We start from the raw sequence: 16,934 nt of genomic DNA on the forward strand, positions 1-16,934 counted from the left end.
AAGGCCAAATCCACGCAACAATAATATATGAATTACGAAAAAAAAAGCTATGGATCAGAAGACGTGGCGATTGTCTATCTGGCTTTCGTTCGCCTTCGTAAAGAGTATCTGTAACGGCCGTTCCCAATATACTATCTACAGATAGAGATAAATTACTACCTTCTACTCTCAGTAATTAGCTGTCAATAATCTGAAGCTGTTCCAATATACCCGATAAGTAAGTCATTCTGCTCGCCTTATATTGGGACGCGTGAATTCCAATTACCATACAGACTTCTATCACTGGTAAGCTATACGTCGTCCCATTGACAGACGGCGTGTACGGATAAGGTGAGTTACCGTCGATATGTTTATTGGGACAGAAAAGTCAACGATAGTTACGATTGTTATCTCAAGTAAGAGATAGACTGAATATTGAGAACGGCCGTAAGAGTATTATTTCGTCTTCGTTCTTTGCTTGTGGATAAGGCCTTCACTTCACGGCCCCTAGTTACGATATTTATCTCAAGTAGGCCACAACCGGAGATAGATTGAGTATTGGGAACGGCCGTAAGAGTATTCTTTTGCCTTCGTTCTTGCTTGTGGATAAGGCTTTCACATCACGACCCCTGAATGATGTATGTTGACTTGTATAAGAGGCAAGACTAGTACAAACAAGATTTTCTACGAGTTATTTAAAACATCGTCACCTGGTTGGTCAATGTTAATCCAGTTATTCAATCGCATTAGCTCTACCAGTGACGGGTGAGGAACACCCGCAAGTGCTGCACTTGCGGGGGCGGCGAGACTGCGTACAAGTGTAACAGGCTAGTTACGTAGAGCGAACTAATTTAGTCGACCACCATGACTCAGCCTAACTACAGCATCAGTTTAATAAAACTTGTGATTCTGTTCTCCTAGTACTTGTAAATAGGGATTTCCTGATCTGATTGAGGTTTTACGTGAATCAACATGGTCGCCACACAGGTCAGTTTATTTTTTAATTAATTGCTATACCGGGTTTTTTTGAAGTGAAAACTTCTTCGTTGGATTCGCGTCACCGCATGCTCGACGACTGGCGCACGCGATAAAGAAATAATTAAAAAATAAATACATATAGTTACACACTTTTTGGATGGGTGAAATCTCGTGAGTTCACGTCACACTAATGCTTACAGCAGTATACCTGTAGATATACAGCTGACGTATTGTACAACATCAGTGCTGTGTATATCTTATAAGTGAAATTGAATGGATTTAGTGAAAAGTTCAATGTGTACATATTAATATGTTTTCAAAAATTATGTAGTTCCGAATTTTAATACTAAAAGTTCTAAGTTTTCACTTTACGTCTCTACATTTGGCAATTTTTTTGTATGTCCATAAATTGTTGATGATGTATATGTGTTTGAATGGTTTAGTGAAAACACTTTCGCGTCAAATTGAAATTGAACAGAAAGTATTTTCCATTTTTAAAAGCTGTTAAGAATAATCTAACAAGAAATTGAACAGCTTGTGTTCTTTTAAAAATTAATATTTAAAATAGCAAAAGTATTACATAACGTAACTTTAGATAATTTAAACATCTAGATAGAGTCTCTTGCTGCTAGACAACCAATGAAAACAGGCCAGGTTTTTTACTTTAGTGTGTGTGACAATGCAATATATAAAGCTATATAAATGAAAAATAGATGGTGTTGTATTAGCAAATAAGTCAGTCTCGTGTACTACGGCAGAAACTAAGGCAATTGATTTATTTTAAAACTACCCTACATCACGGACGAGTAAAAAAAGAAGGAATCAGCGCCGTGATATCGTGATCCACAAATACTTTTATGTTATTGTTTTTACACTTTTTCACAACGCACGACTGCTTTTTTAAAATATTTTATTGAGACGCAAATTGGTCTGTCAAGACGATGACAATTCTCATAATGGCGGCTGATCGGCTTGTATTAGTGTTAGTGTATGCGTGGGGCTATGTATTTACACGTTAACCGGCTTGTTTTGGTGCCTCATTGAGATGTAAGGTGACACGGAGTCCTTATATTTTTACTCGTCCGTGCCCTACATAACAATATTGTTACTAAGTAATAATTCTCACAAAAACCTACAACAGATGGAAATAGATTGTTATGCTCGGTCGCACACGGAGTATTATGAGAATTGAAGATTTGTATTTGAATGAATTTCTATTAAGTTCTGGACGAATCACTTTTAAACGAATGAAAATATTACGGCCGCACTTATAGCCATAGAATTATATAATTTATACGTGTAAATAGAGCTTCGTGCTGTTAGGCAATGTATGTCAACAGGCCAGGTTTATTACTTTAGTATGCATGACTGAAGTGGCAGTGGCATAGTTTGACGGACAGATGGCCGGTGCGGCAGAAAAGACATCGAATGGCAACCACGTACCGGAAGACGCAGTGTTGGTAAGCCCCCCACAAGATGGACCGTCGATCTGATCAAGATCGCCGGGATACGTTGGACGAGGGCAGCGCGGGACCGATCGTCACGTGGAGAGTCTCGGAGAGAGAGAGAGAGAGATTTTATTTGCAACATTCAATCCCTTATTTGATTCCATAGTGATTGCTCATCGTTGCGAACTATCATCATAATCATGATAATTGGTTTAATTCTGTCTGCTTGCCAATGTCCGTCTGTCCGTTTGAGATAAACTTAAAAACTCCTGCACCGATTTTAATGCTGTTTTCTCCAATACTTAGCGTGATTCTCGAGGAAGGTTTTAGTATATTATTTGTCAAGTTTTTATATATATATGAACAGTATTTGTTTGAGGTGTCGGAAAAAATAAGCCGTCTGGGAGCTTTCAATTAAAACGCTGTCTAAACCCTTTGAGATATAACAAAATAATATATGGTGGAATATGTGTATCTTTTATAGGTCTATAGAAAATCTTGCGATGGCATATAACTATCTATTATGGATAACATACTATACCTATTTTTTTATATTGACAGAACAGCGTCTTTCGGGTCCGCTAGTAATTTATAATTCTCATTGCTTCCCAGTTTGTTTTCATAATTTGCAAGTTCATAATATTTTATGTTAACAAAATTTCAATACAGGAAAAGGGAATCATATCTACTTTTATCACCATGAGAAACAACGTTTTGTTATTTTTGTCAGTTCAAGTAGATTCAAGACATCTCAATATGGCGATAAGATAAATAAATCCATTACATATTTCATACTAGTTGAGTTATATCAGCGATCTGTACGCGGACCTAACATTGCCGATAAAACAATATTATTCAATTTATTTTATTGTAATTAAGTTAAGAAATGGTATGGATGATGCTACCCATAGGATTTGAGACAACTTACCATGGACGAATACGTGAGTACCTTTTCTATGAGTAGTTTTCGAAAGATTTTTCTCATACACCATAACTTGTGTAAAGTCTATGTTTCATGTATTTGAACCGCATTCATATGCGGACATAAACACATACAGTTATCCTTGGCAAAGAGGATGTCAATAAAGTAAAAATAGAGTAAAATTTGAAATTTAGTTTAGTATGAAACATGCAGTGATAAGTTTGAAAAATTGTTATTATAGTATCGCGATTGGCCACGAAGTATAACCCGGCTAAGTTTGAATGCAAAAGTTGCTTAAAACGTCATCTGTCAATCTGCCGCTTTTTTCTAAGAGAGTTTCTTAGTAAAATAACACATGCCAGTTATGTTTAGGTTAATTTATTGAAACATTTTGAGATATTGTATTAAAACGGTATGTAGTCGGCACGAACGAATGTGTACTATTCATATTGCACTGCGCACAAACGCGCGGTTCATGCTGTTTGTAAGCTGTGTGCAATCTGAACATGTCCCCCGCGCCCCCTGCGGTCGCCGCCAATGAGACCCTATTTACGTTTGCGCGCTCAACAATACCGCTCAGCATAGATACGAGGTCTAATGTGTGCAAAATTCTATTCTTATCCTAACAGGACGGAAAAGTTCTTTTTACACAACCTTCTAGGAAATTACTATGGTATTTTGTTGTGACATTTGGGCCGTAGTTGCAACTAATTCGTACTAGGTATCCAGAGAGAATACTTCTGTTGATTTTTTTAAACTCATATCTGGCCTGTTATAGTGTGACAACCTTTAAAAGAAAATTACTATTTTTGTGTTCAATATTTCATAAAGAAATTACAATATTTATAATTGTGTATAAATTACTTTGTTAAACGGAATGCGCGTTACATAGCCGCGCGTGGCGACTCAATCTAATTAGAATACCCACAATATAAAGTACTCCTGAAGAAGCTTTCACAACAAAAAGAAAAATATTTCAAATCGTCTGCAAATTATTATGTTTGATCTATTTGTGAAAAATATTGGCTATTTCTTTGCTTAGAATACTAAAATGTTTTTTCGGGTTCTGGATCTCCCTTGATGCATTTATACCAAATTTTTTTCAGCTAGGCTCATATTATCGAATATATATATAGATATTATATATATAGGCAGGTATTTCATATCTAATATTAATAAACGTTTATTGTGTTTCACGTTTTCAAGTTGTAAATTAAAAACAATTATGCACACCATTTAACCAGTAAATACTATCTGTCTAATTTTATGTGTTGGTCGATTATCACTAATTATTAACTAACCACAAATTAAGATTAAATCCGTTTTGATAAAATTGTGATATTTGGAACTGGCATTGAGATAAAAATAACCACCGCGTAATGCGTCAGAAGAGATTTTAAAACTATTAATAACCAAATCGATCAATTTATGATGGTAGAATAAGACTGAAGTGCGTACGGGGTTCATCCGATGGTAACTAACCACCGTCAATTCAATTTAATTTAAATTCAAATATTTTAATTTAAAGTAGGCTTTAAAATCATTAATTGAACGTCTAAAACTAACACCCATTCGAATTAGTATGCCTCAGACCTGAGAAGAACGGGCGCAAGAAACTCAGCGGGTTTTTTTAATTTGGTTACAATATAATATGTAATATCGTACCATAAACATTATAATATATTTGATAATTAAATACCCTGAGGGTGTTCGCTCCGTCCCAGTCTGTGGTTCCATTAACGGCCGTTCCCAATATTCAGTCTATCTCTTACTCGAGATAAAAATCGTAACTATCGTTGACTTTTCTGTCCCAATAAACTTATCGACGGTAACTCACCTTATCCGTATACGCCGTCTGTCAATGGGACGACGTATAGCTTACCAGCGATAGAATTTTGTATGGAAATTGCAATTCACGCGCCCAATATAAGGCGATAAGTATGACTTATCGGGTATATTGGGACAGCTAATTACTGACAGTAGAAGGTAGTTATTTATCTCTATTTTTAGATAGTATATTGGGAACGGCTGTAAGAAAATCATTGATATTTATCACACAAACTTTTTTAACAATTCTTTTAAATTTCGTTACACATTTGTTTTGTACATTTTCTGGGATCATGTTGTAAAAGCATATACAGGATGGCGCAATAGAACATGCATATTGCGTCATTATTTTTCACTGGAGTCTAGTATGATTGTATAGTGACACTCGTGGAGTTTTAGTAGCCATGAGTCACTTCGAAAGGGAGCGTAGCGTGTTCTGTGTTCGCGCGGTTTTATGAGAACCGTCGCTCGTACAGATATCTCTACGAGGTGACTATATTGTTCTGAACGTGGGTTAAAACACATTTCTTGAAGCTCCGAGGACAAACTTAATTAAAATATGGATAAACTTTTAAACTACCAATACAACGTCGTCCAAGAATATCTAAGACCCCAGGATATATAGAGAGAGTAAAGGCGTCATTACGACAAAATCTGCACGTCTCTACTCGGAAGAGTTCGACGGCTTTTTCATATTCATTCATATTCATATTCATTTATTTGCTATTAAATATGGTGGTACAAATTTGGTCTTACAATGGCTTAAAGTATCTCCTATTTAGCCATTACCAATAGCATGCAAACTTGGTCTTGGGCAAAAATTTTATTACAATATAAATTAAATTATTTTATATAACACAAAATTATAATTTTATACGATACAAAAAAAATATTAAAGTCAAGATAAGAATAATTCACTTACAATGCAATGTCAAAATCCTTTACTCCTTGTGGTCAAAAAACTCTTCTATTGAATAAAATGTGTTTTGAAGAAGCCAACTGTGTAAGGATACTTTAAATCTTGAAAAAGGTAACAACTTAAATGAATCAGGGATCTTATTGAAAATTTTCATGCCCATCCAGAAGAAATTTTTAAGAAATAAAGTGCTATGTGGAACGACTCTAGTCACTAACCTATCAGCTTTCCTAAGTATTCTAGTACTGTGGGTCATATGCATTTGCTGTAAGTATAGCACACTGTGATTTTCCTTTACAAATTTTGCCATCTCGTAAATGTATAGATCGGGCAGTGTCAATAGTTTCAGTGACTTGAAAAAGGGCTTGCATGAAACGTCAGGCTTAATACCACAGATAGAGCTCATGCACTTGTTCTGTGCAATAAATGCTTTGTTTATTATTGAAGAGTTGCCCCACAGTATGAGACCATATCTAAGTATGGACTCAACGTACGCATAGTAGGTAATTAAGGCCGTTTGTCTCGAACTAACTTTCGTCAACTTATAAAGTGCAAAGGAGAAACTGTTTATTTTGCTACAAACTTTGCTTACTTGATGTTTCCAACTTAGATCTCTATCGATAGTCACACCAAGAAAATTTGTACTTTCTACATGGGTTATCATATTTTGGTCAAAATGTATATTCATCGAATCGGAATTGTCAATATCATTAATTCTTTTATTGAAATGTATATATGTCGTCTTATTAAAATTTATCTGTAGATTATTTTGATTAAGCCATAATATTATTTTTTTAATAGTGTTATTAAGTTCTGATTCGTGGACACGTAATCCATCTCGTTTATCTGTGGTAACAATAACAGATATATCATCCGCAAATAGGACCGCTTTGTGGGATGTTACTTCTGGTAAGTCATTAATGTAAATTAAAAAAAGACTTTACACTTGTTACACAAACAAAATCGGTGTTGGAAGAAATTCCGTCTCATAAATGTTAGAACAATTTATAGTTGTGTAACGAAGCCAAACAAACGTCATTGAATTACAATAATACGTCTACTGATTGCTCAGAACGACCTCTGTTGATATTACGTCGACGAGTACATAATATATCATATATTCATATAATTTCTTTAAATAAAGTTTCATTCGTAGATACGTACTTCTTTAAATCTCCAATAAATTAATGAATTTAACCTAGAACTATGATGACTTTAGTGTAAACAGATGTATCAAATATTTGTGGACCTTCTGAAAGATATTTTTAAGGATCCTCCCCCAAAGATCGCCATGACGATCGGTCCTGCGCTGCCCTCATATAACCTACTCCGGCGATCTTGACCAGTTCGCCGGATAATCCTACTCAGGCCAGTTTTGCAAAATGAGTGATAGATTCTTACTTCCGATAATTGATTGTAAAAACTTTTAAATTTAAACATTTGAATAATGACTTATATTTCATTAAAGTCGTGATTAACGATTGTCCCGATATTGCAACAATATTTGCTAATGTAGTGCTGTTATATTTATTTATTATTACAAGGAAACATAACAAACACATCACAAGAACTGAACAATATAGGAAAGAGATACAGAATATAAATATAGATGCGTCCTAACACATGTTTCACAAATACAATAATAACAATAACAAAAATCAAAGGTATACAGTCACAAACGCAAACATTCACGGAAGTAACTAATTTGATTATGCGCATTGATACAAAAGATGTAGACAAATGAAATTAATTAAATTTTAAACAACGATTTAAATTTTAATTCTAAACTGTGTCTGAACACTGCTACAGCAGGGGATATCATAAAAATATGTCGATGTCAAGAAAACAATTGTTGTAAGATTTAAAACATTCTGTGTAATGGCGCGCGAAACCCAATGTTTGTTCTTGGGGACGATAGCTCAAAAGCATGAGATTATTATAATAAGTTTTCAGCCTCTACAAATGGCAGAGAATTTTACAAAGTCTACTCATGATCTAAATCTAATTATATCCATAGGTTATTTGCAAATCGCAGCTATGCGTAACGCTCACGTCCGAACTTGACCCACATCTGCTGAGAACCCATTGTCTCGACTTGGCCTCGATCATCAAGACTCAACAAGCTTAAAAACATTCAAACGAAGTATACTTCCTTCAACACAGTACAATTAGCAACGTTAACAAATCCATCTACCTTGAGTTTAAGTTTAAAAATAACCAAGTTTATAAAGTAATTTAATCCAATTGTAAACTTTCTCTTGCGTCGTTTTGAGATCACCGGTTTGTATGAATAGTCGGTCCCGTTATAAACTTAGTTGCCCTACTGAGTAAAATGGCGCTTTCCCGTGTTCTGTGTGTAGTAACTTCAGAAATAGCTATAATTTTCCAACGAAACATCTCGAAACTAAACTTTATTTATTTAGTTGTTATTTTTACTTTAAGTTCGCGCTACGATTTTGATAAATCTCTTTCTAGCATTATCAACTTCGTACCACCTCTTTATATGCTAGTACCTATCTTAAGTATGTAGACTTCTTTTAATATTTGTTCCTAGTCGTAGTGATGTACATCTTGTAGAAGGTATTATAAGTGCATGGTTTTGTTGTAGAATACCTTCTTTTCTATTTCGCTTATGTTCTCCTGTCTGTATTTCGCGTTGTCTACTTTTACTAGACTCCTTTTTCTACGCGGGTTTATATACTTGTCTCCTTTTAAACTCCCTATATTAAACCTTAAGTATATTTCTCAATTACACGAGCTTTTTATCTTTCGTTTGTTCATGCTCTTATTCTATTTCGTAATACATCTATTGTGTATCCGTTATACATTACTCTATCTTTCCCACACAATTTTTCTTTGTTGTTCATTTCAATTTATGTACGAGTATATTGCTAAATATATTGTATCTTGCATAAGCAACTGGAATATGTAACAAAAAAGTTGGAGTAAGAACGACCAGTCAATATCTAGCCAGAAATTATCTTAGGATTCTCGTTTCTTCATAAGCTTCTAAAATGTAATTAATCTCTTTATTACAATTATTATAGGGCTTACAAAAATAAAATCACTTTAGTCAAAATCACACATTGCCAACAAAACATTGTGGTTGATTATTTTTTTTATGACAATAAGGGATGGACTAGCAGGACTAGCAGCTGATGGTAATTGATACGACCTGCCCATTACAATGCAGTGTCGCTCAGGATGTAAAACACAATAATTCTGAGCGGCACTATAATTGCGCTCGTCATCTTCAGACCGAAACACAAAAATGTTACTACTTAATGTTGGAGTTACTGATTCAGCATTTTAACATAAATATTGTTTGTTACAGGCATGTCTCTAGACGAAGGTAGACAGTCACAACGTCCGTACCGCTATGGCATGGTGCTGCTCTGCGCCGGTGCCCTCATCAACTGGTTGGGGCTGGCTGAGGACTACGCGGAGCCAGTCCGCTATGTAGGCGTGGCGTGTATTGTTGCCGGCGCTCTGCTCATCTGCGCCGCCATGTGCTGCTGGCTCCAGTCACCGGCGCGGCAGCCTCACAACGACCGTGCATCGCCTGATACTCATCAAGTTAGTATTACCACCTATCCCAATATTATCTTACAATCACTCTCAGTGTCGGATACCTGGAACCAGTGGCTCCTTTGCACAGGATGCCGTCTAGATTATGGGTACCACAACGGCGCCCATCTCTGCCGTGAAGCAGTAATGTGTAAGCACTAATGTGTTTCGGTCAGAAGGGCGCCGTAGCTAGTTAAATTACTGGGCAAATGAGACTTGACTGGTTTGATTCTGAATGGCGAATCGTTTTCCTAGAGGTGACACCTAGCTAGATGGCTTTTGCTCCAAAATACTATCAAATAAGGGTCTAGAACTTTCCGTCCAGATAGAACCGTGTCCAAGATATGCAAAATGTATTTACAAAAAACTGCTCACATTCCATAAGTTATAAGTAATAATATGTATCTCACATCCATATTATTATTGATTACTTATCTCGTCATAATTATTTTTGTATGATGTAGTGCTAGATCAGGATTCTAGAAAACCCCAGCGGCACCGTGATTGCATCGACCAATTAAGACATATGATGTTCAGTCTCAATAGCTTATAATTTCACTAGCTACAAAGCCCTTCAAACGGAAAAAAATGCCGCTGTGGTGCCCAGTCGGCATACTATGCTAGGAAACCTCCCACGTATAAATAACAACCATAGCAGTGTCAACATTATCATTCATCATGTAATGACATTCTATACATATAGACAAATCACATCCTATAATAATACTCCGAAATATGGAATATGCCACAAATTACACCATAAAGAACTTCAACTAATATAAATAAAATTTGAAAAACAAAATTTTATGAACGATGCGGGATTCAAACCCACGACTCTCAGGTTGTGGCTTCATCATAATTGAATTTGAAGAGAGTTGAACAAAGCAAACAGAATTTTATAACGAGGCGGTACTCGAACGGTTAGCTCAGTTGTTTAGAGCACCGGCACGGAACGCCGCAGGTCGTGGGTTCGAATCGCGCATCGTTCATGAAATTTTGTTTTTCAAATTTTATTTGTTTATTAATCCTAGAAGTGAGGATTATCACTTATATATTATATAAAAACATAACATTTTGTTTTGATTTACAAGAGCGACATCTCAAGTCAATTTCCTAATATGCAAATATTGGGGTTGAGCAGGTTATCAACTGTAAAGTAGATCCTGTAGATGAAGCCACAACCTGAGAGTTGAACAAAGCAAACAGAATTTTGTAACGACGCGGTACTCGAACAGTTAGCTCAGTTGGTTAGAGCACCGGCACGGAACGCTGGAGGTCGTGGGTTCGAATCCCGCATCGTTCATGAAATATTGTTTTTCAAATTTAATTTGTGTATTAATCCTAGAAGTGAGGGTTATCACTTTAAAAACATAACATATTCTTCAACTACTATATTTATACATTGCCGCATTTATGTAAAAAATGCTTGGTCAATAAGCAGCAATGTAAAACATATATTTAGTTCAGCTTACGTATTGTTGAATTAAGAACCCGATTCGGACAGTGACAGTTGACGCATGAAAAGTATGTTTACATTGTCTTTGAGCAGACTTCGAAAGATATTATGTCCCTAATATGTTAGGGATGTTCTAGAACATCATTGCTAAATGAGCCGATTGATCGTTCCGACTCCTGTCTATTCCCAAAAAAAATCAGAATCACAAACTAAAACTTTGTTTATTTAGTTGTTAGTTAAAGTAAAAACTTTAAGTTTTCGTTACGATTTTGCTTGAATATATTTAAAATTTTCTACTTTTAGTAGCCCCTTTTTTTTCAGATACGATGTAATACAAAAAAAAATAGCAATTGTAGAGACAGCCGATAGAAGTGAAAACACAGAACTTTTAGTATTAAAATTAGATATTTTGCAATGTTTAAAACCAATTAAATTAATTTCAATTATTTTTAAAACTTAATTTCAATTATATATTAATCAAATAAAAACTTTATTTTAACAATGCACAGTATAAAGTATATACTATATTATAGTATTTACATATTAAACATTGAGCTTCACTTGAAAATCCTTCTAAAAAAATGTAAAAACTTATTTGCTATAAATGTTTCTAAGATTTAAATGACTGAATTTATCTCAATATTGTACCTACAATATGATGCGTATAGAATTTTATTATTACGTGTATGCTAATCAATTCAAACTCCGTTGACAGCTAATACAACTGGGCAATGGCTATTTTAAGATGGTGTACATCAAGGTTAGACTAACAGCGCCAAATAGACAACATTATAACACTGAGTTTTTAAGTATTTAGCGCTGGCCATATTTTGGGTGTTAATAACTTATGAAAGCATAAAGATACACTCTTGCTTGATGAAAACAAAGAGACGGTATTATATTCATTTATGGTTACATATACCTAAGTACATAAAATAGAGGAATCTTTTGATTTTATTTTACATTGTTGTGTGGCATTACATTTTAGTGATTTTTCCAAAGCATTTGACTGCGTCCACCATGAAATATTACTCCTAAAACTAAAGCATTATGGAGGAAAAAAATACAGCCGTAAATCTGTTAAAATCATATTTAAGCGAAAGGGTTCAGATAGTTGATGTAAATGGCAAACGCTCTTCGGGAAAACCTGAAGGAATAGGTGTTCCGCAGGGTTCTAGTCTCGGTCTTTTCTTGTTTCTTATATAGTATATTAACGATTTACATTTTGTGGTAGATGATAGCCGTGAGATTTTATTGTTTGCTGATGTTACTTCACTTATTTTTAAAGTGAAGCGACGTTCTGATTTTTATGACGAGGTACACAATGCACTCTCAAAGAAAGTGCGTTGGTTTGAGACGAATAATCTACACTTAAACAGTAAAAAAATAACAAAGTGTTTACGGATCATTACACTAAACACAGCGGAGGTACAAACCAACGTACTTATAAATACCAGAGATTGGTACTTGTGGACACTACAGCCTTCTTGGATATCACGTTAGATAATAAGCTTCAGTGGGGTCAACATATTGTCCAACTAGCAGATAGACTCAGCTCTGTGGCAAATGCAGTTAGAAAGATTAGAGAGTACACGCAGTTGCGACCGCTAGATACTTCAGTTATTTTCACAGCATCATGACGTACGGTATTTTACTGTGGGGTCATGCTGCTGACATTGATATTGTGTTTACTCTGCAAATGAGAGCTGTTCGTGCTATATATCAGCTTGGGTAGAAACAGTCTCTCAAAGAAAAAATTAAAGAAATAAATATTATGACTGTTCATTGTCAGTAGAAAATTTAATATATGTTTACAAAAATCGTCAACTAATAATTATAATCACTACTCTACTTCTAAAATAAGTTGGCAACCCTACGTAGGGCATAAATAATTGTAGACAATGGTACCATTAGAATGACTTATTAGCATTATGGAGTACTCACCATTTAAACAATAAAACAAAATAGCTACAAAATCACTGAGTAAGTTATTATTATTTACAACATAGTTATTGATTTATTCCGCAGAGTAAGTCGAAATAAATCATGGAGCTATGATTTTCTCGTTGATATTAACTTCAATGCAAATCATCCCTTGAAATTGCCACCAATTTGTATAACAATTATGCTATTGCTATGCAAAGCGTACTTTATTTGATATTTAGATTAGATTTTCATCGGCAACTTTTTACAGGTCCGCAAAAACTTATAGTAAAAAGCGACGTTCATAAAAATACTATTATACTATAACGTCAAAGGATTATATTATAATAGACTTATTATACGTCTCGATAGAGCGTTTTGCTGCTAGGCAACCGATGAAAACATTCCAGGTTTATTAATTTAGTGTGCGTGACAAACTACGTCTTAAACTTGCGATTTGTATGTTACTTTATGATAGTGTTTGTCTATTGCTCAAAATAGACGTTAACCGTCAACCTAGATTTTTTTAGACGTTTTCACAGTCTATCTAGATTCTAGACATATAAATGATCTAAGATATTACCGTGTGTCAGTCTACAATGATTATCTTTTTCCATTTCAGATTGACGATCCGATTCATGTCATATCAATGCCGGATGAAGAGAGCATGCAACAAAAGCCGCCGGATTACGACACGGTGGCCGGAGCGCCGCCGACCTACGACGACGCTATCAAGTTGAACCCGGCCAGGCTACTTCCTGCGAGCACCAGCCACCGAATCGACACTCCTCACACCCAGCACTTCGACGCCCCCACAATCCCTGGACAACTCGAGGACATCCGCAACCAACCCGTGGCTTCAGTCCACCGCCCGCGTGGTTCAGTCCCTAAAACGCCACCTCCCCCTTACAGGGCGCCGCAAGCAATCAGATGAAGGCTGACCAGACCAACTGTGTTACCTTACCGACTGCTGTTCCCATTGTATATAATAGACATGAGCAGTTGAGCATTTAGATAACGTGCGGCTCCTCGAGTAGGATTAATTTAATTGTGTCATTAAATCGTTGAGGTATTATTTTATTAAACGTCCGTCAAAGTAATGTAATCATACGTGGATCGATTCTTAATGTTATTAGAATGTCGAGCTTGAGAATGATGCGTACTTATGTGATATTAAAAATGTTATTAAAAACTAGTTACTTAATTTACCTACCTGCTGTATATATGAATAAGAATTATTATTGTTTAAGTGATTAATAATTTGTAAACTGTTGAACATTTTTATGAATATTTTCTTTATGATAAGATATCTCTTCCATTCAAATTCGTTTAAAATATTTTGAACTGTTTGGACTATTGTTTTTTATATTTTACGCAATCCATTTGCTCAATTTATTGCATCTGTAGTAAACGAATCCTTACGCTTAACGTGGGGAAAGTATACGTTAAATTCATTGCAAATGTTCATATACTGTTGAAAAATTGGCGCAGTAGGACCAGTAGTTTAAAAAATGTATAAATTACAAACCGCGTGATATGTGGGGCATCTGTAAGAACTAAAACAATTTAACAATGGGTGCGAGAACATTCGATGGCAGATATAAGACATCTTCATAAATTAACAATTCACCTTCGAATGTTTTCGAACCATTTTCATAACGACTTATTTAGAACTAGTGATGAACAAATGATCGTTCTATTTTGTTCCCATTCTAGTCTTGAATAACGACTATAATACTAACGTTATTGTTATAATCAATCGAAGTAACCGATATTTTCTACATGTACAGATTTTCATTGCACAACTTGAACAATTAATGATATATCATATTTCCGTCTCGAGTTGTTTGAAGCAGTTTGAATGTCTTCTCCCTCACTACATTCTAAGAACTCGTATTTTTGACTCTTTCTATCCGTAAGAATTAGGTTATAATTTAATTACCGTACCAAAAGAAACTACTGCATACAAATGCGATCTAAAAGACTATCATTGGACTATAAATGTTGTATAGAAAGTAAAATCGGATACAATATTCAAAATTTTAGGATGTATTCTAATGTTCCTAGAATTATTACTGCCTAAAAGCAATATTATATAACCAAAGAATTGTATCTAACATAGGTATCAAAACCAACACAATTTGAAGCTAGTAGCTAGCTTACCAACATTCTAAAACGGAATTTCTTTGATTGCGAAACGAACAAAATATACTGTAATGCTTATTTATATGTAAATTAATTTAACAGTTGCTGGTTTTGACATTTTTTCAAGTTTTCTTTCTTTTACTGAACGTTAATGTATTACAATGCCGTAACATTATCAGTATTAGCTTTTACAATCCAGACCAATGGGACCAATTATTTAAATAAGCACCGACTACCTACCAAAGGAATTTATTATCTTCTTTTAACGAGTTTTATTACGAAACCATTTAAATATTTTGTAATGACACTTTGTGAACCCGGTTAGTATGATTTGCAATGCTGAAGTTGTGCATATATTATTTGTACATTTAACAAAGACGCGAAATTCTAGTGTACATATAAAATAAATGTTGTTTCGAAAGTACAAATACATTTGTTTTTATTCCTATCCTATTAGTGACGCTATTGTTTCTTTCAGTAAAATTTAAAAAGTTTAGATGCGATCACACCTCTTAAACACCTCCCGCTTCCCGCACCTTTCCCCGCGTCCTTCGACATGCCTTATGAGCTTGTTTTCTACTTATTAAAGTAATATTAAGACAATTGAACCACCAATGAGTGACAGTGATTGGTGCAAAGCTTGCGATTAAAACTGTTTCGTCATCATCAAGCCAGAACAGCAGGCGGCCATCTTAACCTAGACGTGCACGTCAGTAAAGGTACGGCATGTCTTCCTTATTTCTCAATCACTGATCGCATCTATATGTATGGTTCTACAGGCGAATTACCAGCCTCCTTCTATATACACTTAAATTCAAATATTATAATAACCGTTTTTTCTCAAATTCGCCTAAATAAATGGTCGATCTACCACCTATACTTTTATAAGTCAATTTATTTGTGATAAAAAATGTTAATATAAAGTGACTATATTTCGAAATTATTTTCCCAAATCTTTAAAAATACCTACTTACGACCACGGACGAGTAAAAAAATAAGGACTCCTTGTCACCTTACATAGCAATGAGGCACCACATAGCCCCACGCATACACTTACACAAGCCGATCGGCCGCCATTATGAGCTTTGCCATCGTCTGTGACAGATCAGTTTGCGTCGCAATAATAAAAATTGTGTATGTTAGGTTAGGTTAGGTAGTATACCCCGTAACCGCACACACACTATCATAAAGGTGCTTCGCTTGTTAATATCACGGCGCGGAGTCCTTCTTTTTTTACTAGTCCGTGCTTATGACTAAAGTTCTCATTTATTCTTGTAACTTTTTTTTTATATAACATGGGCCAAACGATGCGGCCATATAACAGCCAGCAGACGTTGTCACAAAGCGGTTGTACAAGGAAAAGTTTCCTGCGATACGCGCGGTTATGGAATGCCAGGCATTAAAATTATGTAGTTTTGCATTTTGTCGTAAAGTCCACTGGCGAAATTTGATTTCCCATATTAACTTGTATAACTCCTCTGAGCACTCCCCCTGAACTATGCGGTAGAAGATGAAAGGAGACCTTACATATCTACGCAACGTCAAAGAATCTAGCCGATCGCAGATGAGTTGACGGTCAAATTGAAGAAGTTGGTACTGGGAAGCATCCGCCCAGAGGTGAAAACCGTAAAAAATAATTTCGCTTTTATGATTTGCATCACATCACTGATAAGCAGAGGAGACAGTGTAGGGAATAGCCTTATATTAGATAAGCCTTGTGGAACAGCAGTATTTAGGCGTTTTAAGTTGGAGTATACATCGTTGATAACAACA

General features: G+C 35.2%; 1 protein-coding gene across 8 annotated transcripts in view; it reads left to right on the forward strand.

The window, feature by feature from the left end:
• Positions 1-15,589, forward strand: part of LOC126976512 (uncharacterized) — a 176,551-nt gene extending 160,962 nt beyond the window's left edge. For 7 of the 8 annotated variants that reach the window (XM_050824879.1, XM_050824880.1, XM_050824877.1 and 4 more), the window contains 2 exons: positions 9,405-9,646; positions 13,639-15,589. In XM_050824879.1, the coding sequence (XP_050680836.1) occupies positions 9,405-9,646; positions 13,639-13,950 (554 nt within the window). In that variant the 3' untranslated portion in view covers positions 13,951-15,589. Of the gene's footprint in view, positions 1-825; positions 967-9,404; positions 9,647-13,638 lie in introns of those variants that run through there. The other variant, XM_050824884.1, reaches the window with a different exon arrangement.
• Positions 15,590-16,934: the final 1,345 nt, after the last annotated feature.

The sequence above is a fragment of the Leptidea sinapis genome, chromosome 41 (genome assembly GCF_905404315.1).
Source record: "Leptidea sinapis chromosome 41, ilLepSina1.1, whole genome shotgun sequence".
Lineage (NCBI taxonomy): Eukaryota > Metazoa > Arthropoda > Insecta > Lepidoptera > Pieridae > Leptidea > Leptidea sinapis.